The sequence below is a fragment of the Charadrius vociferus genome, unplaced genomic scaffold (genome assembly GCF_000708025.1).
Source record: "Charadrius vociferus isolate BGI_N301 unplaced genomic scaffold, ASM70802v2 scaffold90, whole genome shotgun sequence".
In the NCBI taxonomy this organism is placed as follows: domain Eukaryota; kingdom Metazoa; phylum Chordata; class Aves; order Charadriiformes; family Charadriidae; genus Charadrius; species Charadrius vociferus.
The window spans coordinates 3,417,219-3,443,749 of NW_009647222.1; the positions used below are offsets into that span (position 1 = coordinate 3,417,219).

General features: G+C 38.7%; 1 protein-coding gene across 1 annotated transcript in view; it reads right to left on the reverse strand.

Annotated features, from left to right (window-relative positions):
* The window catches only part of SLC15A5 (solute carrier family 15, member 5), a 34,033-nt gene extending 12,445 nt beyond the window's left edge, over positions 1-21,588 (reverse strand). The window contains exons 1-6 of the mRNA XM_009879761.1: positions 21,225-21,588; positions 19,231-19,453; positions 13,927-14,096; positions 9,830-10,050; positions 7,162-7,348; positions 2,235-2,423 (exon numbers count right to left, since the gene is read on the reverse strand). Of these exons, the coding sequence (XP_009878063.1) occupies positions 2,235-2,423; positions 7,162-7,348; positions 9,830-10,050; positions 13,927-14,096; positions 19,231-19,453; positions 21,225-21,588 (1,354 nt within the window). The remainder of the gene's footprint in view (positions 1-2,234; positions 2,424-7,161; positions 7,349-9,829; positions 10,051-13,926; positions 14,097-19,230; positions 19,454-21,224) is intronic.
* Positions 21,589-26,531: the final 4,943 nt, after the last annotated feature.

A 26,531-nucleotide genomic window follows, 5' to 3' on the forward strand; every position in this document is an offset into this window, starting at 1 on the left:
ATCTAGCTCCTCCAACCAAGCACTTCAGAAATGAGATATCTCCTCTTTTCCCTCTGATTACAAGTGTGAACATTTCTGTCTTCAACCTGGATCGTGTACTTTCAGGTCAAGTAAATTATTATGATAATTGAATTTGACCTTCTGCATAACAAAGGCAGTAAAATGTCAGGAAAGGTGAAACAACTATTTAAGTGTCTAGGTTGTCATTACCATCCAGGGAGATCCACTGAACGGATCCTGAACAGCAATTCAGTTCAAATTGAAGTAGAAGCCTAGAGCCCAGTTGAGCAGCCTGAATACAGATGCCCAATGCTGCCTGAAATGCTCCAGTACACCTCAGCCGTCTGCATGATAAGGTGCAAGACCTACGGGAAATCCATGCTCTTCTCCTGCAGCAGCTGGAGGCCACACAGGCACCATAAAGAATCTGCTTGCCTCATGTCATAGCATAGATGCTCCATAACAAATGATGCCAGACACCCATGTGTGGGCGAGCAAATGGAGGCCTGCATCCCCATCATCTACAGCAGTAACCTGCTATTTTAGCTACCTACCTTTAGTTTTCTACGTGCAAATCTCAAATTCAGACTTAGTCCCGTTTACAGGTGCTGTTCAAGAGCCCAGGTAACTGTAGCTCTTAGCAGGATGCTTAATTTTCATCTAAATGAGGAAGACAACTTTTCTTCCTAAGAAATTCTAATCCAAATCCTTTAAAAAGATTTAAAAAAAAAAAGAAAAAAGATAAAACCCCCAAGATGGAGCTTTATTTCTTTTCTAAAGGCTAATGTCATCTTCCAGTCATTGAACTTCTGTTGTGTCCCAGCGTGCTAGATTAAAAAGCCTTATTCTACCGGCAATATTCTTCTCGTGCTTCTGCATGAGAAGACTGTAAGCAAGCCACCTCCTAACCTTTTTTTTGTTAAGCTAAACAGAGAAGGTCACAGGTTTCAGTTACACTTAGCCTGTAACCTAGAAACCACATTACCTGCCTAGAAACCTGTCTCAGTTAAGTACTTGAGAGCTATTGGATGAAGAGGCATTATGAAAGTGCTAAGTATTTAAAACTAGGGAAAATTACCTTTTTAGTGACAGACCGTGACCCACCGCACTGAGTAGTCTTAAAGTATAAGAGTGAAGCTGAGACACAGAAGTTATTTCCTGCTCTTAAATAAATATCTGAACATTTCTGGGGTTGTACTGGAACAATAGACACTCAACCTGTAGAATTAAATGCCTGCAGAGATCAGCTAGTCAATTACTTTACCTGTGTCTCTAAGTGAATGTTGATTAGATTATTTTTGTAATACTAACTTTTTTTTTTTCTTAAGCTCTGCAAGGTGAAACACTGGTAAGCGCTCTGCATGCTCCTCAGAAGAAAATAAGCCTCAGAAATATCAGCATAGATGTGGAAAGGTAAGTTATGGAAGGGAGGGAAGGTTCAGACTCGCAATTAAGAGCATGTCTGCATAATTTATGGATGGCAGGCGGGAGCTAAGCTGTTTCGAAGAGCACAGGCAGAGGAGTGTTTACCTTTGGCTCCATGCCACAAGCTAAGGCACGATGCTCTGTGCAGGCATGTTCGCATGACTCCTGAATGGAGCACAAACAAAAATATTGCATCTGTCCACAACATTCTCCAGGTTAGCCTGCCGGTTGAATTGTGTTACTTGCCCGCATGTGCTCTGTGTCAATGAAAAACGCGTAATAAATTCCATGAGCTGGGTCCACAAATGAAAAGGGTTAAGATAAATTGTTCCACTTTTCTTTGACTGTGGCCTAAAAAGCAGTCAGAGACTGTAACCACAGCTCAGCTGCCACGTGCGTATTTGTTCCATCTCAAGAAAATCATCACAGAAGAGTGCAGGTCAGAAGGGACCTCGGGAGCTCATCTGGTCCAGCCCCTGCCTGAAGCGGGTTCAGCTTTGAGACCAGCCACGCACCCGAGCCCAGAGTCCCACCGCTCTGATCATCCCCCTGCCAAACAGTGGATTACGCACTCCAGGGACCTGTGGGCTGTGTCACCTTCCAGTTAACCTGCAACAACACTCACTCTGAGTTACAGCCAGCAAGACAAATTACGCTACTCTGAAACAGGTAAAGCACAGATCTGCTCATTAAGCCCGTGGAAGGGAGCCAGGGATAAAATATCAGATGATGGTAATTATTTTTAGGAAGCTGTTATCATTCTCCGTGAATCAGGGCACTCTTGCTTTCACCTATTAGATTTTACTTACAGGAGGGAGTTACCAAGGCTTCAGCCACTCCAAGTAGGATGTACTGAGGAGCTAAGTGGAAGCAAGGCATGGAGGAGACCAGGAGAACCTCCTCGGAAAGCGTCTGCTCCACCTGAGGGAAATGCTTTCGGTGTATTTCAGAGAAGCCAGCAACCATCACGGAAAGCGCAGCAGAGAACTGACCTACAACTGGGTGAAGAGCAGAGAGTATTCGCCAAGCTTGTAGTCACAGCATTATCATATATTTAAATGAAGCAGAGGCCCAGGAGATGCAAAAGAAGCTTTCCCTCCCTCCTCCCCACAATACATCTTCTCTGGACACACAAACATGGACAAAGAGCACTTGCTACGCCACAAGCCTAGCTCTAAATACATGGCAAAGGGACACCGGCTCAATACAGAAAGGATTTAGGGATGCAGAATGAGTGAGAGGAAAAAATTGTCCGAAGAGCAAAGTCACAAAGAAGAACTTTTTTCAAACATTGGCAGAGGTAAGAAAGGAGGAGAGAAAGAAAAGGCAGCAGCCCTTACAAATATCACAAGGGGTTGGGTGGGAACAAGATTACCAATTGCTACTTGAATAGGAGAATTTTCACGCAGTAAGATTCTGAAATACACACATACACCGTATGCTTTACCCATTTGTTTTCTATACAAAAAGAAGTAGCGCAGGCTGTTGAAGTACTGTATTTCTAAGGCTGCAGACCATGATAGGTGGGAGAGAAAGATTACCACTGCAGATCATACCTCAGGAGACCACACAGTCCTACATCTTCCCCTTTCCCTCCACTACAGAGTTCTCTTAAAATACTTTAGAAAGTTTGTTGGACTGTTTAACATTTTAGGATAATATGAGCTGCATTACTGGAAGAGACAATCTGCTTTTTAAGTGCTTACACATAAACCATGGGACTACAGTTGCCTCCTGCCTTCTTCATTTGTCCTGAAGAAGTATGACGGCATGATCCATAATACACTGGACCCATAATACAGTTCAATATATTATCACACATGTGATGTGTGGAGTCTTGCCACCTGTCCAGTGGTGAGGCACAAGTACAAGTCCTGCACAAGCTCACAGGGCAGGAAAAACCCTACACATTTAGCCTCACGACACAAGAAGAGGCTTTTAATAAACACAGTCGTATTTTAAATACCACAGATGCCACCATACATTGCACAGAGTTATCGCATTAAACTGTATTATTTTGTATTTCTTGATGTTGACAGTATGAAACGGTTGTAGCCTCTCAGAACAGAAAACCACAAAGAATGCAAAGTTTTCAAGTAAGTCTCCTTAACTTGAAACATTTATACTTCTGCTGTTTTGAGCTCCCATTGATTTTGACTTCAGTTTGTGATACCTTAGCATTTCTAAGCTATACTTTAACTACAGGTGTGAGAATTGGGTTTCTTTTGACAGCTTTGGCTCAAATACCTGGGCTATGTTTTTCCACTCATCTCACAAAGCCTCATCTCACTTCACGACTGGAAATTGTTACACTTATTAGATTTGACATCGACAGTCGAAGGCTTTTGTTCCATAGTATATTTATAACATATATAAAGTTTTTCTCTTTGGGTGTCAGGGCAGAGGCAGAAAACTCATAAATCTAAGTAGCCTTAGCCTCGCTATGTTTTTGCATGCATCTGTTTCTTCTCTCAGCAGCATCTCTCACACCCTTCCACCAGCATGGTTTTCCTGCATTTTCACAACTTTAAATACCCTCCCCCCTGCCTAACCTGAGGCCCTGGAAGTTGTTTTGCTGTTAAGGCGCCTCTAGTGCTTAATAAGAACATCAATGAATTATTACTTGAAAATTGATGACAGGAAGGAATTCAACAGTATTTTCTAGCCAATGCACCTTATCAAGGCCAGGTGTACAGCCCTCAAGGAGCTTCTTGTAATCTACCAAAGCAAGAGTTCTCCTAGTGAAAAATTATGTTAGCACTAAAGAAACCTCAAGCAGTTCAATATTATTACACAGGGCTATATTTTAAGCATTTTCCTTACTAAAAGCCAAAACATTTCAGAAAAAGTAACCTCTGAATGCCCAGCAACTGCAATATTTCTTTTAAGACATTATGTGCCAGAGGAAGAAACCCAGCACCTTCGAGACCTGGTTTTCCTCCTACATCTTCTCCCTTTAGTCCTCTTTAAAACAAGTAGTTTGGAATGACCATCTGAGGCTTTGATTTTACAGGAGAACAGGCTGCTTTAGGAACACTTGGGGCTGATTCTAGGACAAGGTTGTTTATATTATCTAGAGACTAAGGTTGTATCGGACCTTTGTGATTACCTGATCTCATATCCCGAGTAAAACAAGTCAAAAAGTTTTCCTGAAATTAATACTTGTTCCAACTGGAACATCTTTCAGGGAGAAATGGTCATCATCAACTCCTAAATCACCTGAAACAGACATTGGACTGGAGGCTTGCTTTTGTGTACTGTACAGAGAGCTATTCCCCACATCACGCTTCAGACATTGCAGTATAATCAGTCATTAAGAATATTAGAACAAGAACTTCTACAGCTCAGACACTTCATTTGAAGCCTCTTGCTTGCAGCTGATGGACATCTACTTAGCAGACACACACCTTCAGTTCTCTGCTGAATCTTCTATGCTATTGACTAAATCAAGTAGCATAAATTATATTATAAAAAACCCCAACCACCAAACCAAGACAATTATGAAACGTGAAAAGTTCCAAGTTTACCAAATACTCATGTTTTTCATAAAGAGGTCCAGATACTCAATGTATTTGGTACACAATTTAAATTAACTTTAAGATTTTAAGGGTTTTTAGAACACACCTAATTTATAAATAAACCAAAAACTATAGAGAAAGTAACATAGTTTGCAGTTTTCATGTAGATCCTTACTACAGACCAATGAGATATTTCAGTTCAACATGGTCTATGTGGTTTGTCCTTGAAAACTGTTATTCTTAACATACTGAAAATTTCCCCAAAACTATTTAAATTTCTTCCTCTTACAAGACTTGAATTAAAATATAGTTATAGGCTGGCTTAACACCAACAGTCTATTTATGCTTTCAATTTTGTTCCTGAAAATAATTTGGAACCTAATTAACTGTTGGCAAACATATTGGCACTTAGAGGTTTACCATATTTGCAGGTGCAGTCATATACTGGGATATCTAAAGCCATCGCCTGTACTCACAGGTATTTTTATGCCTCAGGTAATTTATCACCCCTAACAGGAGGCTATTTTAATAAATGAAGCTATTAAGAATAAACCACTGCATATATTCTACTGCTGTTCAACCTAACAGGATAGAACATTAATACTAACTTGAAATTTCCATGGTTTTAAGGAAAATTATCATCTGAAGGTGCTTTTTGTGTTTTAATGCAGATGTTATTTTTAAAAACTAGGGTAATTGCAACCTGCTGCGTTATATGCATCTGGTTTGTATAAAACTTAATAACACTCTTAATTAGGCTAATTTAGTCAGATTAATACCTCTGTGTGTGTCAGTACTCACTGTGCTGCTTGCCATGGGGCACTGAATTAATAGCAGCACACTGAGAAAATAGTCGTTTATAAATATTTTTGTCTGAGGTTTGTAATGCAGGCTGGAAGATAAAAAAAATGGAGGAAGTTTAATGAGAGTATCCATGAAAGGGAATAGTTTTAAGTTAATGCAGAATGGAAGAAGCTTTTCTGGTGGTGCTGGAAGTAGCTGATATCAGAAGAGGGTTGTAGAGGATCCCTCCAGATCCTAGAACATAAGATGTTTGGGGGTAGGGGAAAATTAAAGAAATAAAATAAAATAAAACAGAAGGAAGCCCAATCCCTACTAAGGCCATCATTACGCCTAGGCTCTTAATTTCTCTGAAACAAGTGCCAATTGGCAAGCCTGAGTTTAAAATGCATACTGTTGAAAACGTTGAGAGTCACAACAGAAGACTTTGTACCACTCCGGTGAGAAAGATATAATCATTACTTCTGTAGATCCCTCTTTGCTTTAAGTGAGTGTACAATAAGGTGTGTTTCAGTTTAGGATTTTCATAAATAAAACTACTGAAAAACCTGGACAATTATCCCATACTTCACACTCAAATTAAAATTCTAGTACTGGAGAAGAACACTGTACCACTACAGGTAACCTTCCACCTGTGAAACATTCAGTGTGCTCAGCGGGAACAGTGGGGAACAGCAGTCCAGTGATACACATACATTTGTTTTACATAGTTGTCTGCATGTTTTCTTTTGCTTGCCAGTTCTAAAAAGCACCTATTGCAGACACAAAATTAGACTAGATACTTTTATTTCACTTGGGGTGAAACTGGAAGAAACTATACTAATGATAATACAATTTCACTCTTATAAGCTGCAATCCTAATGTTGATGCAGTGATAGCATAAAAATCTAAAAAAAACCAAGGCCTTTATAACCTAATTATTTAATTCCAAACTTATCTTTTTGAGCAACAGGACATTTCTCCAGTATCAGAGAGCAATTGAAGGACTCTCCCATACCCCTAAAAAGACTTCCAAAGTAAATTAACTTTCCAAAGGTTAATGGATAAGCAAAAATATAGCAAAGAACCAAGCCAGAGTAAGTCTCAAGCATAAATGGTTAGTAAGGCTTCTCTCACCAATTCCTTAGGATGATTCCTAGTTATTTGTGAGTGTGTCTCAAAATTTTATTTGTCAGAAGAGCCTCAATCTCCATCCTAAACAAAAGCTATCAATTTTTTCTTTATATTTGTTTTTTCAGGACTGTCTTTTCAACAATTCCTTTGAAACATATTCACCTCTGAGTCATCCTAAAACAAGTCCATCGTAACATTTATAGTCAGAAATAATTGTGCAGGATCATCCATCACCTATTGCAGTTTCTCTTTTGAAAACAGAATATATATAAAAATTGTATAAACACATATACTTTATACATACCGATATAAATTGTTGGAGAATATCCAGTGTCCTTGGAACTAAAGAGACATGAGTTAATGCATTCCAAAATAGGAACAAGAATCAGTAGCGGCACGATGCTTATCACATTCATTGCTGCAACTGGCAAGACAAATCCACTGAAGTGCAAGTTGGAATTCATGGTTTGGAGATAATATCCTGAAGGAATCTGTATTGAAGAATAAACCCCCACTCCATTATACCAGGTACCTTTCATGGATAAGATTTTTTACTATATTTGAAAACTTCACCAATTCTTTTCCTTCTGGAGAAGTCATAGTAAACCAAATACCTGCTGGCCAAAAGGAATGACCATTCATGATGAAAGCCTTTGAGACAGTCACATTCTTGTTCTCTGCTAGAATATGTTTTCCTTCTATTTCATGTTCTCTGGAGTTTAACAACTCTAAGCAACAGTCCATGAGTTTATTTGATCATCCCAGGTAGAGCTATCAGCCAATACACTAAATGGTTCTGCCTAATACTTTAATCACTTCTCACAGACAGCATTTAACAGAACAGAATTTTAGAATAGCAAGACGCAAAGTTATTTTGAACTTCTGATCGTGTGCTCAAGGTGGGAGTAATTTAAGACGCTTTCCAGCCCATGGCTTTAAAAGCTACGGGGAATGAAGATTTGGCCACAGTCTTACAACCAGCTTAATGTAAGTGACACCCATAGCAGCTAAATAGAGGACTTCCTTGTACTTCTGGGAATTGAAAAGAGAAGAAAATGAATAATCAGATGAGGAACCCACCAATAGCAGTCATCAGGGTATGAAATTAAGTAGATTTGTAAGACAGTCTCTCACTTCAAGAGCAAATAATTCCTCCTGCTTGTGTGAGGCTCTGCAAAAGGTCCGTTGAGTTTATTAAAAAAAAAAAGTAAAAATCAGAAAGGCTTCTACCAACCAACTTTTCACGGTTTTCTTGAGGAAGGTTGATTAACTAAGTATTGCAATTTCATGTGCAGCAGGGAGTTATAATCCACTCAATTTTACAGACTGGTAAGAAAATGAGAGAGAGGTAACTTGAGCAATTCACACAGTACAGTCATGAGGATGTAGATCTGGTTTCTTTATTCTCTCTGTTTTCAGAGAGTTCTGGATTCCTCCAGAACGCATTCTGCATGGTTCTTCAACATGACTGGTAATGCCAAATCCAGGCAGAATATCACAGATTTATAGCTGTCTGAAAATTAACGTATAGTTAGCAACTGTGCTCATGCAGGGTTTCTCGTCAATGGTTATAGTCAACTCTATTCACTGAGAGTCTGTTCAGCGCTAAAGAATTACTCCAATGCTAGCTCTTAATAAAAATATTTTTCACCTACATTCCACCTCCAAAAGAAAATGTAAATAGTAAAAAGGTGAATAAATGGCAACAGAACTATGAAAGAACAGAACTGAGCCATATTTTGTTTGTTCCTTCTTTCCACTGCCTATTGTAAATCTGAATTGACTTAATTGGAATTAAAATATCATCATGAATCACAGATACTGAAAGCTGTTAACTTAATATGGAGAAATATACTATTAATCTTTTTTTTTTAAAAAAAGATACTGATCTATCACCTAGTCTAAGAAAAAGCTTTGAACTTACTGGAAATTCTGCCAAAGGAATAAAAGTCATCTCTTTCAGCAGTGCAAATACTTTTATCTTTACTAGATATACACACCTGATTATTACAACTCTGATTAATGATATCTGGTTCATTTCCATCTGGCCATTAATGCATAGCCTCAGCCATATGTGTGCATTTGCTGGTTAGGGGTCTTTTTGTTTGTTTGCTTGGGATTTTTTTTGTGCTTTTGGGTGGTGCAGGGAGGGAAGAGAAGAAAGAGTGAGGCAGATGGATGGGAATGTAGGATGATGGCAAGAAGGGGTGTCAATAAAGCAGTACCCGCTACATATTTGTTAGCATTTCCTTAAGCGGCGTTTTAACACCAATAAGTAAAAATGAATTCCTGAGCCAGCTCATAAATTTGTTATTCTAGTTGCCAAAGGGTAAGCTACCTCAAACTCCTGCTTAGCCAGGATCATCCAGACAGAAAGGAATCATGTCAGCTTAAGTAGCTTCCCAACACATTTACATTTATATAACATGCATGCACTCAAAATCAGAAAGAACCACATAAGCCTGATAGAGAGGTTGTGAAAGGACTGCTTCTTTCCACAACTGGAAACCCACCCACTTCCAGTATAGGTACACCAGCCACATAATCCTGTCAAAACATGCAAGCAAAAGAACAAATAAAGATTTTTCTACCTCTCCCAAACAGTGAATGAACATTTAAGAGATTGGAAAATTACATTTTTTCAGAAGAATTCTGAGCCTGAGTCTCTGGTAACTGTAACACTGCAGTATGAGGTGCACAGGGCTCAAGGACTAGATGTTTCAGCCAGTAAGGGTTCAGAGAAATGAGTAGCATGCAGTCACATGAGGTCCTTAATGAGTCTTGATGAAGCCAATTTTACTTATTTGAGGAGATGAGAGGATATAGCAAGGTATATTCTCAGGTAATTAAAACTACCCTGCAAGGTTGCTCCATTGGTAAAGCAACAGTTAAAAAAAACATGCCTAGAGACACAGCAGTAACCATGTGTCACAGTATATTTCAAGATTTTTGTTTAAAAGCTGTGTACCCACCTGCATAATACATGCTCTGTACAGAATTTGGAAAGCGAACAGCGGGAAGAGCCTGGCAAGCGACTTGGTGCTTTCCACCTGAGTCTCACTGTACTGACCACCGTAGTTTTCCTTGGCATGATCAAGCCAGTTTGTCATGCCTCCGCTAAAGTAGCGATATCGCACGCAACATGTTTTCAGCGCACTAGCAATTACCCCAAAAGTCGTCAGCAGGGAACTGTCTGCAAACAATCAGAGACATTACGTGTTGGTATGATTTTACTCGCTGCCAAAATAAACAAAACAAAACACTTTGGGAAGGAAAAATACAACTGGATATATTCACCTTTATATCTTTTTGGGGAGGGGGAAGGCAATAACAGTCTGGATTTGTTCCAAAACTTTCTTTTTTTGGAAGCCAGTTGGTTCACAACCTAATTGTTACAAAAGCAAACCAGCCCAACATTCACAGAGAAAAGTGCCTTTCGCTACCAGTTATTTAACACACCACAACAATTTGTTGCTGTGGTTGAGCAGGTAAAGTATTACTTTCCTTTGCTTTCACTTTCTATCAACTTAATGTTAGTTTTCAATTCAAGACAGTACTGAAATATTGCATATCCGGTGAAGTCCAGCAGCAAGGGATGGGTAGTAGTGAAGTAAGAACGAAAGGGAGCTCAAAAGAAGGCTGATGAGATAGGAGAATTTTCACAGATGCATTTAAAAGCTAGAAATATTATCTCAGGACTTCCAAGTAGAGTGCTGTGGCAGAGGAGAAGTTTCCAATCTAGTATTTGGCATATTAAATCTTCCTCACTAGTTACTGGGTTCAGGAATTGCTAACATGGTTCTCATACTCAGAGTACATGGAAGTAAAACGAGGACAAAACTGTCAGCTTCAGGCTTGGAAATGCAGATTCATTTACCTCTGGTAAGTTGCCATCCATGCAAATAGGGGTTTGCATGGATGCTTTTCTGAGAGTATGGAAGCACCACAATAACTTGGATATCTATAAACAAACACTGTCCAAAACCTAAGGATAATTAAGATTGTAGAGGGAGGATGCATTCCCTACTATCTGTGGTATGGAAATTATATTCTAGAAATATTCACTGACACCTATTGGAAGCACTTGCTCTAGAGTACGAAGAAAGGGCATTTTATTAGATGACTAACATTTAAAACTCTTTGACTGTTTAGCATTAACCTGTAGGCCGCTGGCACTTTTGAATAAATCTTAAATAGCATATCAAAGCTTGCAAACACAGAAAGTTGGTACAGTTTTTATTGTTCTGTATGACTGTACTAGGCAACTATTCCTACTACTCATTTTAAGTGATGTTTAAGTTTAGGATCGAGACTATTTCAAGACCAAGTCTGAAGACTAGAAGAAAAATCTGGAGACATCTGAAGTAACTCGTACCAAGAAGCTAACCAGAAAACAGGTGTGACCTGGGGCTCTTGTCAAAACAGACTTATTTTCAGAAGTAAAAAAAGCTAGAACAAGTCAGTATCAGCTGAACTGATTGGCAGAGCTAGTAATTACATGTTTTAGGTCAGAGAAGTGATAATCTTTTGCTTCACCCTACGCTAGAAGCTGGACATTCACAAAAAAGGAATGAAAAGCAGTAATGTGGTTTTACTGCTCTAAAAGGGTTTGAACCCAGTCAGTGTTGGAATCAGAAGCTGCACAGCATACCCCATGACAAGACCAGCAGACAACCCAACAAAGCAACAACATAGCTGAGTGGTGGTTTATCAGACCTAGTCTCAAAGATGGTCACAGCCATCTCCTCCCCTTTGGAATGGAAGATGTTGGCCAGACTCTTCTTTCTGACTCATTGTTAAAAAAGATTGAACTAGACAACAAATCCTGACATTTCCATGGCTTTCCTAATGGATCATCTGAGTCCCTCTTTAATGTAATTTCAGTCAACTACCTAGGAAACAACATTTTGTATGAGGCAAAACAGACAAAAACATTATTTAGCTGTGTTTCTCAGCATGGAATTCCAGCAGATTATAAGATCTAGTAAACTAGGAAGCTAAACCTGCTGGAAGTTGTAGTTCAAAAAGCAACTTGAATGATACATAGACCTAATCAATATCAAGAGGATTTTGCCAATGATATAGTTAGAATAAGTATCTCACCCCTTCCTTAAAAGAAAAATAGTAAACCCCACAGAATTCCATAGTGGTGAATTCTTCAGATTATAAATCCAATCAGCTAGTATGAGACACGTTTAAAAGCACAAGTATTTATATCAGTGCACATTGTTTGGATCAACATCATACACTCTACACTTATATTTCTAATATTTTCTTAAAAAAAATATCTATCTGTATAGATATTAAATTGCAGCTTTCCAAAAGTGATTTTTCTTCTCCTTTATATTCAGCCCTTGGCTCTAGCATTTCGCTACTTTGACCTTGATATAATAATGAATATCTATGGTACTTAATTACAATAAAAAGCCTACATTGCACCCTAGATGGTAGATACACACTTTTTCCTCATCTCTGGTCACCTGCCAGTCCTCAAAATTATAGCAGTGGGAAGAAATGCAAATGAAGTCCATGCTTGACAGCTAAACATAATTGAATGCATGATCCATATTTGAAGAGTTACCTTAAAATAAAAAACGCAGCATATATAAGAATCATTTAAGGTCACCTATGGATTTGAATTACTGTTCTGAAGAATTTCCAATTTCATCTCACTGGAAGGTATAAAGTATATTATCTCTTATTTTGACTAAGGAGATAAAAAACTTCAGATACCAGTGTAGAGATTGGCATTCTCCAAAGACTTGGAAAATACATGATAAATCAAACAGTCAGGGAAAAAACACTTGATACAAAAAAAGCGCTAGTTTTGTTGATGGCCAAGACGGACATACTCTATAAACTTATGTTATTCCACTTAGTAGAATTAAACTAGTTAGATGATAAACTACTGATTTAGTCCCTATGCAATAGTCCAGCTCAGGGGTGCATACTAAAGAATCATTTTACCATCTCAGGTTGTAAAACCTGTAGTCATCTCCAGCGAGCCAGACAGCCACCATTCTCTCTGTAAGAAGCTAGCTAATTTGGTGCTCTGCTGCACATTATCATGACCATTTTGGGGTGTTGTGGAGGGGACGCACTTCTTTGGCTCTATTTGTTTTGAATAAACCTCTCTAGTGACATCCATACGTCGCTATTCCCAGGCACTTGATTTATGCATTTGTTCCCTCACTGCTAATATATTTCTGCTTAGATTATATTTATAACACGAAGGCTGAAATAACAACTTGCTTTCAGTTTCTGGGTTCCATTGGAACAAGAATAGCAACGTTTGGGCACTTACAGCCTTATTCAAGTCACCTAGGCTTCACTTACATTTCTGTGCTTGATCAATGGAGAGGGATAGTTGCCATCAAAGGATTATGAACAGCTCAGGTACTAACTGGTGAGGCCACAGCAGCGTAAGAACTTCTGTTATAAAATATCTCCACAGGAGCTATTTAGAGCTATTCAGTATTTCTAGTCATTTTCAAATGTGTAAAACCACTTGATGTTGTATAAGCAAGCACGTTGAAATAACAATAAGCATCAGACACTGCAAGATAAAGTCATTCCAGAACAACTTTGCTACTAGTGCACATTCCTGTTTAGCTGACTAACCACACTGCTTGGCTGCTTAGGTACGAGTTCAGGCGAAGCAATGGAGCACACTTAAGGGAGAAACCACAAGTGCGCTTGGTGCCCTAGTATAGGCATAAACTTTGCTTCAACTGACCAAAACACATTGGGCATAGATTGCACCAAACGTGCCAAAATGAAGTCCACCAGCAGTATGCATAAGATACCTCTTCCTGCACAGGCAAATGCTTTGACATGTCTTGACGTGACAGAAAGAGTACATAAGTTCACCCAAGACTGCTTTCCACTTTTTCAGGCTATCCAGAATCTCCAGGTCTATCTTTACAGAGGATGGATGTTGCCTCTTACACACAGACCTTGTAGAGCCAAACCCAAGTACCTCCAACTAAGCAGGGCAGTGTTGTGGAAAAACTCATTTAGATATGCAAGTATCTCTAAAGATATTTTCTAAGATATAGTTGACTCTTACCTGTTTTGGGTTTGTAAATCATTTCACCACGCACCATGTGAATTGTGATCATAGCCATAACCACAGACACAAATGGGATAAGAAAACCAAGGTTCCTGGCCACAGACTGCTGGATATAAGAAATGCTGACAAAGACAACTGCTGAATTTAAGTTAATCAGCCAATAAAACCTAATACACACAGACAAGAGAGAGAAGAATGGAGAGGCTGAATAACATAAGGCCTTCACAGAAAATTAAAACATTAAATTAAAGGCATGGTAGTTATAGTAAGCATGGACAGCATCAGTACCATGCACATGTTGACACAGCAATTAACATCAAATTTCACTTGGATGCCTCAGCTCCAAGAGGTACACGATTAAAGTAACTGTACTAAGGCAGTAGAGCTAAACAAATTATCAATCTAGTACAGGAAATATTCTTGTGGATCAGACTAATTAAAGATATCAACATTTACCATTTACACATTTAATAACTGAAAACACAAGTTCTGTGTATGATGTACCATCAAATCATATACTGCAAGCTTAAGAAAGAAATGTCTTAATGCCACCATCCCTTACTTAAGAAATATTAGAATTTGATTTATCGGAAGGGATGGCTTTTCTGTTAGTTGCAGGGCTCAGCTTGAATTTTTGTTGGCTCCTGGAAACATCTTGATAAGGAGGTTCCCCAACATAATTTGCTCTGCGACTGCCTTTGGCAGTAGAGGTGCTTCCCAAGTAAGTACTGAGTCCCTCTTATGCACAGAAGATATTCAAATGAAAATCACACACTCTTAGAAGCAGATGGTCTATGACTAGTGATAGGCCTACTGCAGTTTGGAAACCCTGACAGTAGCACGTTAAATACGCTTTAAGGAATTATACGGATAGCAAAAAGCAACCCAAGAAACAAAACGCAATTCCCTGATAGGACACAAAAGGATAACTACTTATTTTCTTTACCCTAGCCAACAAGTTTATATCTGCACAGCTAGGAGCATATTGTCACCACAATTTTCATTGGATTCTGACTCCTTACATAAAACATTACATCAGTAGTTCTTCTAAAATCCAGCTTTTTCGAGTACTTGACTGTATAAGTATTTATGAAAGTGAAACATAAAACATACTGCTTATTCTTCTATTGCATAGCCCTCTTCTCACAACATGACTGACCAATTTTTAGTCTATCATTTATAATTACATGTGTTTCAGTTATAAGCCCTCTAACTCCTTTTAAATTCTGAGGTGTTCCCCTTACACTGTTCTCTACACTACTTCTGTTGTCTTTCTGCTTTCAGCAGAGCTTTAACCAAGGTTTCCCTTAAAACACAACTCTCTCATAAAACAAGGGTTTGAGGCTACAGAGCAGACTCCAATATTCCGCATCTCAGTGTAGAGAGATCAGATTCAGGGAGGACCTGCTTTGGTGAAGTCAGTTTCCAAAAATACTAACTGTCGGGATCTGTATGATACTTCATTTGAAGAGTCAAAGACAGTCATTCAGCAATTTGTGCTTCAGATTTGAGTCTGGCTTGCAGACTTAACCTTTGAAATTCAAAGTTAAGAATTTTGACTAAACTTTCAAGTTCCAAGTCAGCTTTAAAGACAACAACTGTTATTTTAAACAAAGAAGAAGGATCAATAATGTAGTACTACTACCTCAATATATCACAGATTACATTATTTAAGCAGCTGAAGAGGAGATTCCTTCACCTTTGCTGGAACCTTAGTGAAACGGTTTCATTCAAAGGTGAAATATACATTGATACATAGGTACATAGCTTCATACATATTGCTCAAGGAAGCAAAGCTTGCTTTCTTGTGTCACTTCTGCCTCATGTATGCTATTGGACTCGAGTATTTATTTCTCCTAACTAGTCTAGAATTACATTCTCAACATTAAAAGAAAAATATTAAGATGTTGTAGACCAGTTACTCCTTAACGACCCAACTCCTAAGCTTTGTGGCTCGACCTCTTCTCAACTGCAAATGAGTGGGTAGGGCAGGAGTGAGGTATCAGCCTGACATTACAGCTCCCTGTATCAACAATCACAGCAAAACTGTTTGAGCTGCAAATCCTAAGACGGCGATTGCAGGTCTCTCTCGACACCTAGGAGACTTCCTCAACCCCATTTCATTAATTTAAAATGACTACTAGGTGGCCTGCCATAATTGCCAAGACAAACCATAGCCATATTGCAAGTTGCAGTACTGAAGTGCCCGCTGCGCTCCTTCCGCTCGTTCTCACCTTGCCCATTACATCGCATCTAGCTAGTGCCAAGAAAGCAACACCTTTATCATGTCAGAAGTAGGGACCTTGGTAATGCTCCTCAGGTCTGTTCAGTTACAAAGACAACACTCTCTCACCCTGCTAAGGGATGGGAGGTGACCACAGGGCAGTGCAGCTGTAGGCATGGGAACGTGCTTATAGGGTTTGCCTCACAGGACCCAGGGCAAGCGGCAGAGGAAAAATGATGTACTCCACCAGGGCAAACTTACTGCTGCCAAGAGCCACTCAGCAGCAGCTCTCCTGTGGACAGCAAAGACATGCGCAGCAGCAAGCTCTCCTGCTTCATGCATTTCTCTGAAGTCACAGCAAAACACGTCCAAAGTTCCAAACCAATTACTGTTCTCCTCCACTGAAAGCAGACTCTAGGCACTTTGGAATTGTGTTATCCTGTGATGATGGTACAGTTAGAGGGATTTTGTACATACACATGTTAAAGTCTGTTCAACTAAAGCTTTTAAAAAAAATATAGTTACACAATTGGATCAGTTAGAACTGGTGCAGAAGTCTTGTATTTTTCTGTACTACAGCTTTGTAGGAGGAAGTAATTTTTTCCAGAATCACTATGGAGTTCTCTGCAAAGACAAGGTGGGAAAGAAAATCCCAAAAGGGTAGAAAAACATCTTAAAAAGTCAAAGTAAAGTGTGTCCAGGATAACACCAAAAACTGATCTGCAGTATATGGAAAGAAAAATTATTTGGAAGAGACATAAGATAGGAAAGAAGATTAATTTGCTACCAGTCCCATGTTCTCTGCCTTTTTTTTTTTTTTTTTTACAACACCTAAGTATTACAAGACATAACACTAGTAAATCTCATCTCTAGTCTGGATTGTACCTTTTGCTCTCATTCTCTGCATAGACAGAATTTACTTCTCCTGCTGCAAAAATAGTACTTTAACCTTAGAAAAGCAGTTCTGAAAGAAGATCAATTTGCTACCAGTCCCATGTTCTCTGCCTTTTTTTTTTTTTTAAAAACAGCACATAAGTATGACAAGACATAACACTAGTAAATCTCATCTCTAGTCTGGATTGTACCTTTTGCTCTCATTCTCTGCATAGACAGAATTTACTTCTCCTGCTGCAAAAATAGTACTTTAACCTTAGAAAAGCAGTTCTTAGGGAAACTTAGTCCAGCAGAATCCAAGTCCCTTCTTCACTTAGCATTGGTATATACAGCTTATTTAAAAGGTCATAGCTCATACTAGGGGTTAGAACCAAGCCCTAGATGTGCAAATCAATCTTCTTCAAGGATTGAATTAGACAACAGGTAATTACAGGGTGTTTTAACCCAATCTTTAACCCAACAATTCTGATTGTTTAAGTAGAACTTGGCTAAGAACACAGACTCAAACTCAGCAGGAGCACGCAAGCATCTTATATTATTTTAAAATTCAATCCTGTGGCAACCTCCTATCAAGAGGAAAAAGCCTACGGAGCAAAAGTGATTACGTTCTGAGAGGTTTTAACAAGATTAAGAATGCTAAGAATGAACACCCCATCTTTTAAATCTTGAGATTGCAATCAAACAACCCTGCCTTGGATGCCACTGCAAAAATTATTAAATTTTTTTTAATTGCACATGTACCTTCCTTGATATTTCCAAAGTTTCAAGAACTGACCCATTTGGATTCCCCCAAGGAACTTTTTATTCGTATTATATCTCCTTTGTAATCAACACTGAGAAATGTCACTTTGATTAAACACAATTCTGAATGGCTAAGACCACAATACAATAAATTCTCCAGAGCTATCTTTCAGAACAACTGATTGCTCTCCAGTCCAAATCCCCCAGAGTCTTATTTAATCAAAATGATGTTGCTAATTAAGGATTAAAACTCAGAATAGAGTAAAAAGGAAGGACTTTTTTTTCCCCTTCTCTCCTATGGGCAGGTCAAGGAGGCAGAATCTGCTCTAAGGAACTTAACAGTCTCATACACCTTTGGTAAAGCTGCCTTATTCACTGAAGTTTGGATTTAATTCAAAACTCTTTGATATTAACATAATTGGAGGAAAAAAGAATAGCCAGGAAAGCCATCCCCAAAGGAGGAGAGATCTGATTCACTAAGATCTTCATTGATTCTTCAGCATTGCATTGTTAATATGCAAATGTTCTCAGTTTTGATTTTAATAACTGTACATGTACAGGGAAAGGAGAGAAACGGGGGCAGTTTATGGCTTATTTCACCCTGCCTTGAAGCAGTAATCTGGAGGTTCCCACTGTGACTTCTTTGATCCTCACTCCACAGTTTAACCAGAAAGTACAGGTGAATCCATATAGCACTCTGCATAGTGCTACAGAAGTGGTAAATAAAGGCAAACGTATAATCAAAAATGACCTGTCTGACACACTGAGAGAAATAGTTAATATGGAAAAAAAAAAACCAAACCAGAATTTTAAGAACCATTTTAGGAGCAGTTTTTCCTCAAATTTTTCTTAAAAAAATTAAAATATTCAAACCAAAACACAAATGTCAAGTGGGTTATCTGATGCCAAAGCTTCACAATATAGCAGATCCCTACCACTGAGCTTAGGAGTTACAGACCACTAGCAATCCCTAGTTCCAGCAAACTGGCAGACACTACCGCTGCCTGTCATTTTGAAAAATGTACTCTGATGTAAATTCTAATATATCATTTATTTTTTGTCACAGTTAGTGAATAACTTCAAAATATTCTAAATGGATAGCCATGTTAAAGGTAGAAAACCAAATGGAACATGTTGTTCTAAGAGCAACCAGGTTGTCAAGTCTTTAAGCACTTGGGCAAATCAGTTCATCCTAATTCTGACTGAGTATTTCTGTAGGAGGCCAAAATAGATGGTCACCTAGTGGTCCTAGCAAAAGGAAAAGTTTAGGAAAAGTTTTAACAGAAATTCTTGGAAACTCTTCCAAAAATCCAAATGTTTTGCAGTAAAAAACAAAACATGAAACCCATGATCTGTAGAATCTGCCTTGTAAATCAGCAGTGAATTTCAAGGCAATGCTCTAACATCCCCAACAGATAATTAGCTGACATGAAGTTACCAACCAGTTGAAAAAAGAAAGAAGTTCCTTCGGTCCACAGTCCTCAAGGTTGTATGCGCTTAATGGACAGACTATAGCTCTTATGCCTCCTATTCCCAGACTAGCTGTGAGTAGTGCAAAGTAGAATACTATTTTCTGCTCCCTTTTTGTTAGTGTATGAAGAATATGTCGTCTGTCAACATAAATATCTTCAAAGGGGAATGCCACAACAGGTAGCAGGGCTGTGCCTAGAATTGGAAAGAAAATTGTCATTTGAAACAGATTAGAATCAGACTGATGAATAAGATTATTTTAAGCACTCATGTTGAAAAGACATGAAAAAGAAAAGATACACGACAGAGGGGTGCAAAGATGGACAGTCTTAATTCTGCAAAGAGCCAGAACCTTTCTGGATGTCACTACAAAGAGTAAAGCAAGACTGCTAAGGGCCTCCAAGAAAGGAATTTTCCTCTGAAACCTCTGTAAGGATTCAGGTTCTTCAGTCAACTGAAGACATCATTCTGGAAAGGTAGTTCCTCTCACTGGCCTTCTGCATTACCTGTGCATAGAGGGCAGTAGCTCTCCACTTGCCAGAGGGCACCAGTTAAAATATGTAACTTCATCTGATGAACCGCCTGTCAACCAAGAAAACCACCCCATGGTGGAGTGTAGCCTTTTTTTGCATCTTCTTTAAACCCCATAATTTTAATGAGAATCATAATTTAACAAATAAACTCTCAAAACTTTTGTGGAAAAATTCTTTTTCTCCTTCAGCTTCATGGGAAATACACAATTTTCAGAAACTTTACGTCTAGAAACACTACCACGAATTGCATTTACAACCTCTAGTCAGACTTAATCAGCTACAGATTCTCCAAGTCAGCGACTAAACTCAAAATATATTGATGTGTCAACAACACCAACATTAGCCATGACTAGGACTACAATTCGGCATCAAACCCTAATATGTCAGGAACATTCAATGATCTATCTCAAAAAAAAAAAATTCTGGTTAAAAACAAAATACCTAAACACATTTATTTCTGTTTGTGTCACCAGTCTTCTACTTTAAGATATGCATTGAAAGGCAAGTGGCAGAAGGCGATTCCAAACCAGAAGCCCATGGGAGAAACAGTGGAACATAACAGCAATCATTTTTCCAGGCTGCTTGCACAATGGTTTTGCAATCAGCTCAAGAACATTTCAGGAATGACTCTGATGTTTTCCTTACTGGGTTGCATGTCTAAATAACAACGTGGCTGGCTATTGCAGAAGTCAGATTTGCTTATGCTCAACAACTGGTCCAAGTGAAAAGTATTCATATCAGCTTGGTTTAAGTTGACAGAATAATCACTAGGTGCGAGATGCAGTAATTGCTACAGAACAGTCATACTTAGTCTAAACAGTGCTTTTACAGAAATGGTCTCCAGAATAACAGGTAGGGAAGATCCAGAATGTGCCAAGAGAAAGAAGGCTCTCAATACAGGTATTAGGATGCAGCCTCTCTACTTAAGGCAAAGTTTATTTATACTGGTATGTGCTTAAGTACATCTTTCCCTCTTGTCCAAATACAGCATTCACATACCTTTACATACAATAAAATCTTAATACCAACAGCTGGGAAAGAATTTCCAAACTCTCTATCTCTCTCTCTGACTAAAGCCTCACATTTGCCGCAAACACCAATAACCTTAGATGCTTGTTAAAAGAACCAATTTTAAGAGTTGAGCATCCACGTTCTGAATAGCTAAGCCACTTTGGAGGATTCAAGTTCATGCACCAACTATCCACAAGATGCACATGCAAATGTTTCTTAGTCTTGTTCAAAGCACTGCCTCATGAAAGCACAGATGCAAAAATACTGCAATGCATTTTGTAGAGGAGAACCTCAGTAATTAGCTGGTGGAGAAGGTGCCCACAAGGTAGGAGAACATTGTCAGATTTCAAACACAATGCGCAACAATGCATTTCTGCAACAGAATTACTAAAACATGAAATAGTCACGAGGGTGTCACCTACCTAGGAAGTGTAGAAACATGCAGATGCACACAAGCTTGATCCTCCCCACCAGGCATTCGGCAAGCCAGCCAACCAGGACTGGCGTCAACATGGATGTGCCCACAAAGCACATATTGACAATAGCTGCCTGGTAGTTGCGATAGCCAAGTTTGACAGTGCAGAAAAGGATCATGTTGCAGACGATGCCAAAGAACGTGAATCTCTCACACAGCTCCACCAGCAGCACACAGATAGCCTCTTGGAGCTTCTTCTCAGACTGGGACAGGTTTCCAGCATGGTGGCTTCTCCCAGGTCTTTGTTCCTTCTCAGCAGTGTGGTTCAAGAGTCGCGTCTCTTGCGTATCTCTTCTGTTCGCACCAGGCATGCTTGGCTTTTTGAGCACGACTGAGTAGAGCAGCTTAAGTCACAGGTATACTTCTGTTCTCCTCCGCTGTAATTAGCAGACTGGTAAGACTCTTGCTTTGAATTCCACACTTCACTACTACAATTTCTTAGGGCACCTGTCACTTTTGTGACATTACATATAGGACCCAAGAGTAGGAAAAAAAACAAACCCAAAAATCATAGAGCTACATCAATATTTCAGCTTCTGAATTTAGCAACACTCAGGAACTCAGTTTGTTTATATAATTAGTCTATTTAGGGGTGAACAGGATTTTCAGAATTGTATCACCTATTAAGTTAGGTGAGTCCAATACAGTATGTGCAACTCTATCTGTATGCTAAAGCTAAAGGCTTAAATATACAGGAAAGCTAACATTTTCAGCAGAATTCAAGTAACAGATCAGGAAAATAATTTGGTTAAAATAATCTGATACTTTAATTAGGCAACAAGTGAAAAACTGCAAGCAGAGATAAAGAGGATTTTTTTTTTTAAGGTTAACAATATCTAATCATTATTACATTTCTTGTTATTTTTGATTGAAATTGAGATACAGTTAATTATAAAAATAAGTAATGCTACTACATTTAAGTTAGAAAAGCAAATTTTAAAAGAAAGTTGAATGTATTAGCAAGGGAAAAAAAAACGCAAAGCAATCCAAAAGCAACCTAAACCAGAACTGTTTCTCTAGACCGGGTATTGAGCCAGAGCTGCAATTCATCATAAGGGGCAGGGGCACAGCTGATGTGCTCTCTCATATCAACCAAAAGCAATCACCAGCTTGAAATGAAATTAGGAAGAGCCAAACTTACAGTGCTTTATAATGCTCCTGCTACCTTATCCACAAAGAAGTTTGCAGATTTCCCAGATCAGTTTCTCCATTTTGTGGAGCTCATTAAGATCACTAACACCTGTTCAAAACACTCCCAACTAAGAATAAGAACCATTCCACATTTATTTTGCACGAACACAAATGCATACACATGTTACAAGGCAAATCAGGTGGTAAATCAGGCCTGCTTCTCTAAATAGAGCTCTCAATGGCTCTGATGGCATTTTTTGAGACACAGACTCTGCTGTTTGTTTCCATCTGTCCATACAGCTACTCAAATTTTACCTCCTCAGATCTATTTAGTATATGAGAACTGCTACATCCCAAAACAGATGCACAGTAGTAAATAACCGGTATGGATAAAGATAGATTCCAAGATTACCTCCAGAAAAAAAAAAAAAAAAAAAAAATCTCTGAATGTCACTGTCAAGTTTCGGTTTACTTCCCTGACTTGTTTCTAAAGCAACTGTGATTCACGCACAAAGCCTAGAAGCTCTAAAGCTTAAATTTAAGCAGCAATAGATTGCTCCCTAAAATAATTCCAATTTTTTTTTTTTTTTTTAAGCTAGTACAAGTCTAAAGCAAGAACTCAGACACCAAAGAGCTTAGAGTTTTCAGATAAATCCAGTTCAGGATGAAAACAACCATGACTGGTAGCATGCCAAGAACTATTTGTCTTCTGATCTATGATAGCTAAAGTGATCTTCATTTGGACAAACCAGAGAAATTCAAACTAGAAATCACTTGCAAGTCAGCTTAGCTTCTCTATCAAAGCCTAATGAAGGCAATCCCAAATCAAAACAGGAGAGACAACAGCATTTTGACTAAAAGGTGCACATATCTTCTGTTGCATTAAGATACTCTTACCTACCTGTTCATTAAAAAATTATCCTTTTTTTTTTTTTTTTTTAAGGAAACATGACCCTATTTTACAATCAGATAGAAAACATCAGGATAAATACACCCTTGCTCTTATAGATATTTCAATGTAAAATAGTCTTTTTTCCTACAAATTATTTTTCTTTGAAGAGTGCAAAGTTTACCTGTTATCATGGGTGCTAGCAATTCAAAGTGAATCATATGATGGGAACCAGTAGAGACAGCAAGGTTACTAGCTGGGATGGCTGTATCTTAGTCCTCATGTGGTTTCATTTACCCTAATTTTGGGTTACAAGCTAGGGAAAAGAAACAATTGACTGAGTCTTATAAATGCAATAGAAAGGAGGAGGTGGGTGATTTTCGTTGTTACTCTTGAATTGCCTTTGCATGTGACTAATATGGGTGTGGTGCCTATGATAGTGACAGGTCACAATCAGTAAATGAGTTAATATGCTCAATGCTAAGAGAATATACAATTTCCTATAACAATATATTTATTGATTCATGTTTTTAATCATTTCTGCAGCAATTATAAGTGTTCTATCTAATTACTTGACATGGTTTTGGTTGAATTCTAGTTGAACCACCCGGCATTCACTTGGCTTATTCTTAATACAGAAGGCATTAGGACTGCATAATGCCTGATGAAAAATTTTATTATTTGTATTAACATATGTAGAGCTTTGCACATAGAATCGTCCAGGTTGGAAGGGACCTTTAAGATCATTGAGACCAACCACCAACCTAACACTGCCAAAACAACCACTAAACCATGTCCCTAAGCACCATCTTTTAAATACCTTCAGGGATGGCGATCCTAATACTGAAGCAACTAGAAACTAGCTGCACCAAAGAACGGCTATTTCAAAATACAGCCCTTCTGGCAGTACCTCAGTCTGTTAGTAAGGACTTTGTGTATTTTTTTTAACAAATCTTCTTTAAAGGATAGCTCTCAAAATGGGACAATCAGATCTTGGAGAGAGGTTTATAAAAATCCTTGCTCTCCCATGATAGTGTCAGCTCACTAATGGTGTCAGCTCACCATTAATAAAAGCGTTGTTATTTGGTAGTCTATCAACCAGGGTAGAAGGTTACTTCTACTCATATTGGAACCTATAAGTTAGCATGAGGCAAGTGAACTAAGTTGGACAGGTTGGAAGTGAAGTTTTCTCCCAAATTTCTCTGACAAGTGACAGTTGTCTGTGTTTTTATTAGGGGGGTAATGTATTGAAATTGAAGAGGCAGAACTTCAGTGTCCAGCACAACAGTTCCTCTGGCTAAAAGGTAGTAGTGCTCTAAATCTCTGTTTCTGTTCCAGAAGGGTCAGTCTCTCTGATGTTTTAGCAAATTTAATTCAGCTTTACCCTTACTCTTTTAAAGAACATGTGAGAGGTGTTATCCTTCATCATAGCAGCAGCTGTGGTTCCTGCTAAATATCTGGGAGGGAAACATAATTGACGTGGACAGACTGACAATGCAATGCAACAATTTTGACACTGTAAATAAAAAACTACGTGGGTCAAATATTTCTAGTTAGCACCAGCATTCCCAGTAACTTGCATGGGTTGACAAGTTGGCTCAATGACCACTGACCTGCAGGCTGCAGTTTCAAAGTCAGAGCAAAAGCTCTGGGCGAGAGCATCACCAAACATGGGCAAACGCACCTGGGGTTTGCTGCCTGGTGGTGTAAACACAGGTTCAAGGTGGTAGGTTGAGCAGGCACCCACAGTAAAGAAACAGAGCTCAAAGCTGGATGAAAGAGAGGGAGAAGGCAGGCACATGCTGCACAGACAAGTTTGGAGGAACGCTTCTGGCAGCAGGTGTCCTTCCACAGCTCCAGGTGACTAACTAGAAGAGTTACAAAGTTAGTGACAGAAAAAAAGAGATGTGCTAAAAGCACAGGCTGAGACTAGACTTCATGCTTTTCAAAATCACCACTTTAATTTACTTCTCTTATGTCTATGAGAAATACTTGATTTAACACATAACAGCTGTTACCAGCCCAAGTTTGATCCCTGCAGGGTGTCCTTCAGCATGGGCAGGGAACCACCGCTTTCTGCAGGTACTGCTCGTGCCTCCTTTCGTCAAGCACAATGTGTGGCCTCAGAGGAAGGGTCAGGCACTCTGATATTAGGTATGTCCTTCTCTCTTTTTTTCCTTCCTTGTCATTACATCCATACTAGGGGAAAAATCAACAAATACAAGTTACCAGTCTTTTGAGGCACAAAAAATAAGTACTGGAAGCTGTGGTCTTGTACAGGTTGGAGATGACCTGCCAATTGTGAATGTGCTTCACAGGACTTCAAAATAGCTCTAAGGACAGAGTTTAATTGTAGAAGGGGTAAAGCAAAGGTTCCTATTAAAAATAATTAAAAAAAATAAATTAACTTCTAGTATGAATTTTCTTTGTCTTTTTCTGACAACTTTTTTTATTCATTTTTGTCCCTTTTTTTCATCTTTAGGTGTCACTTCAGACAATGTCTTATTTCCTATGCCCTATATCCTATTTCACGGGTGAATAATGGAAGTTCATCTATTTAAAATGTTACCTCAGACAACGACTTTAGCGACTTCTGCACTGCCTGCCACTGCAGTCTCACAGCACTCTGGCTGCTGTGCAGATAGCCTTGACTCAGAACTGGGACAGAATATGACAGTGCTTCTTTTGGAGTTGACAGCATTTGAAACCTGTATGTGATGCTTCTGAAGAACCTCATCAGCATCACTAAAAATGCTGACTAATATTTGTCTGACTGCATACCAGAAGAACAAATACAAGCAAAACCCAAGTGCTCTGTGAATCAGGTTAAAGGTCAATTAAGAAAATGAAAAGTAGTCACCAGGAGGTTGAGAAAGCCTATTTGTGAAATCTGTTAGGTTACCAAATCTACTCAAATAAAATTGTTTTATATTTTATAAAGATCTATTAAATGTTATAAAAGTACACATTGAAGGCTGAAAAATAGCATCTATAAAATAATCAGTTATTAAAATTACTGATTATATGATAAATTCTCTGGGAAGTTCTGGGACTATGGTACCACATTGTGTTTGAATAATTTTATCCTCCTTTTGGTAAGCATTCTTGCAAAACCTTCCACACTTTAGTCAGATGTAACCGAGAACCTTAGCCCAGTTCTGCCTTGCTGCAGGATAGATGTAACGTCTGTCTTGTTCCATGGCAACTTTTGTCTGTAAAAGCACAAGACCAGGA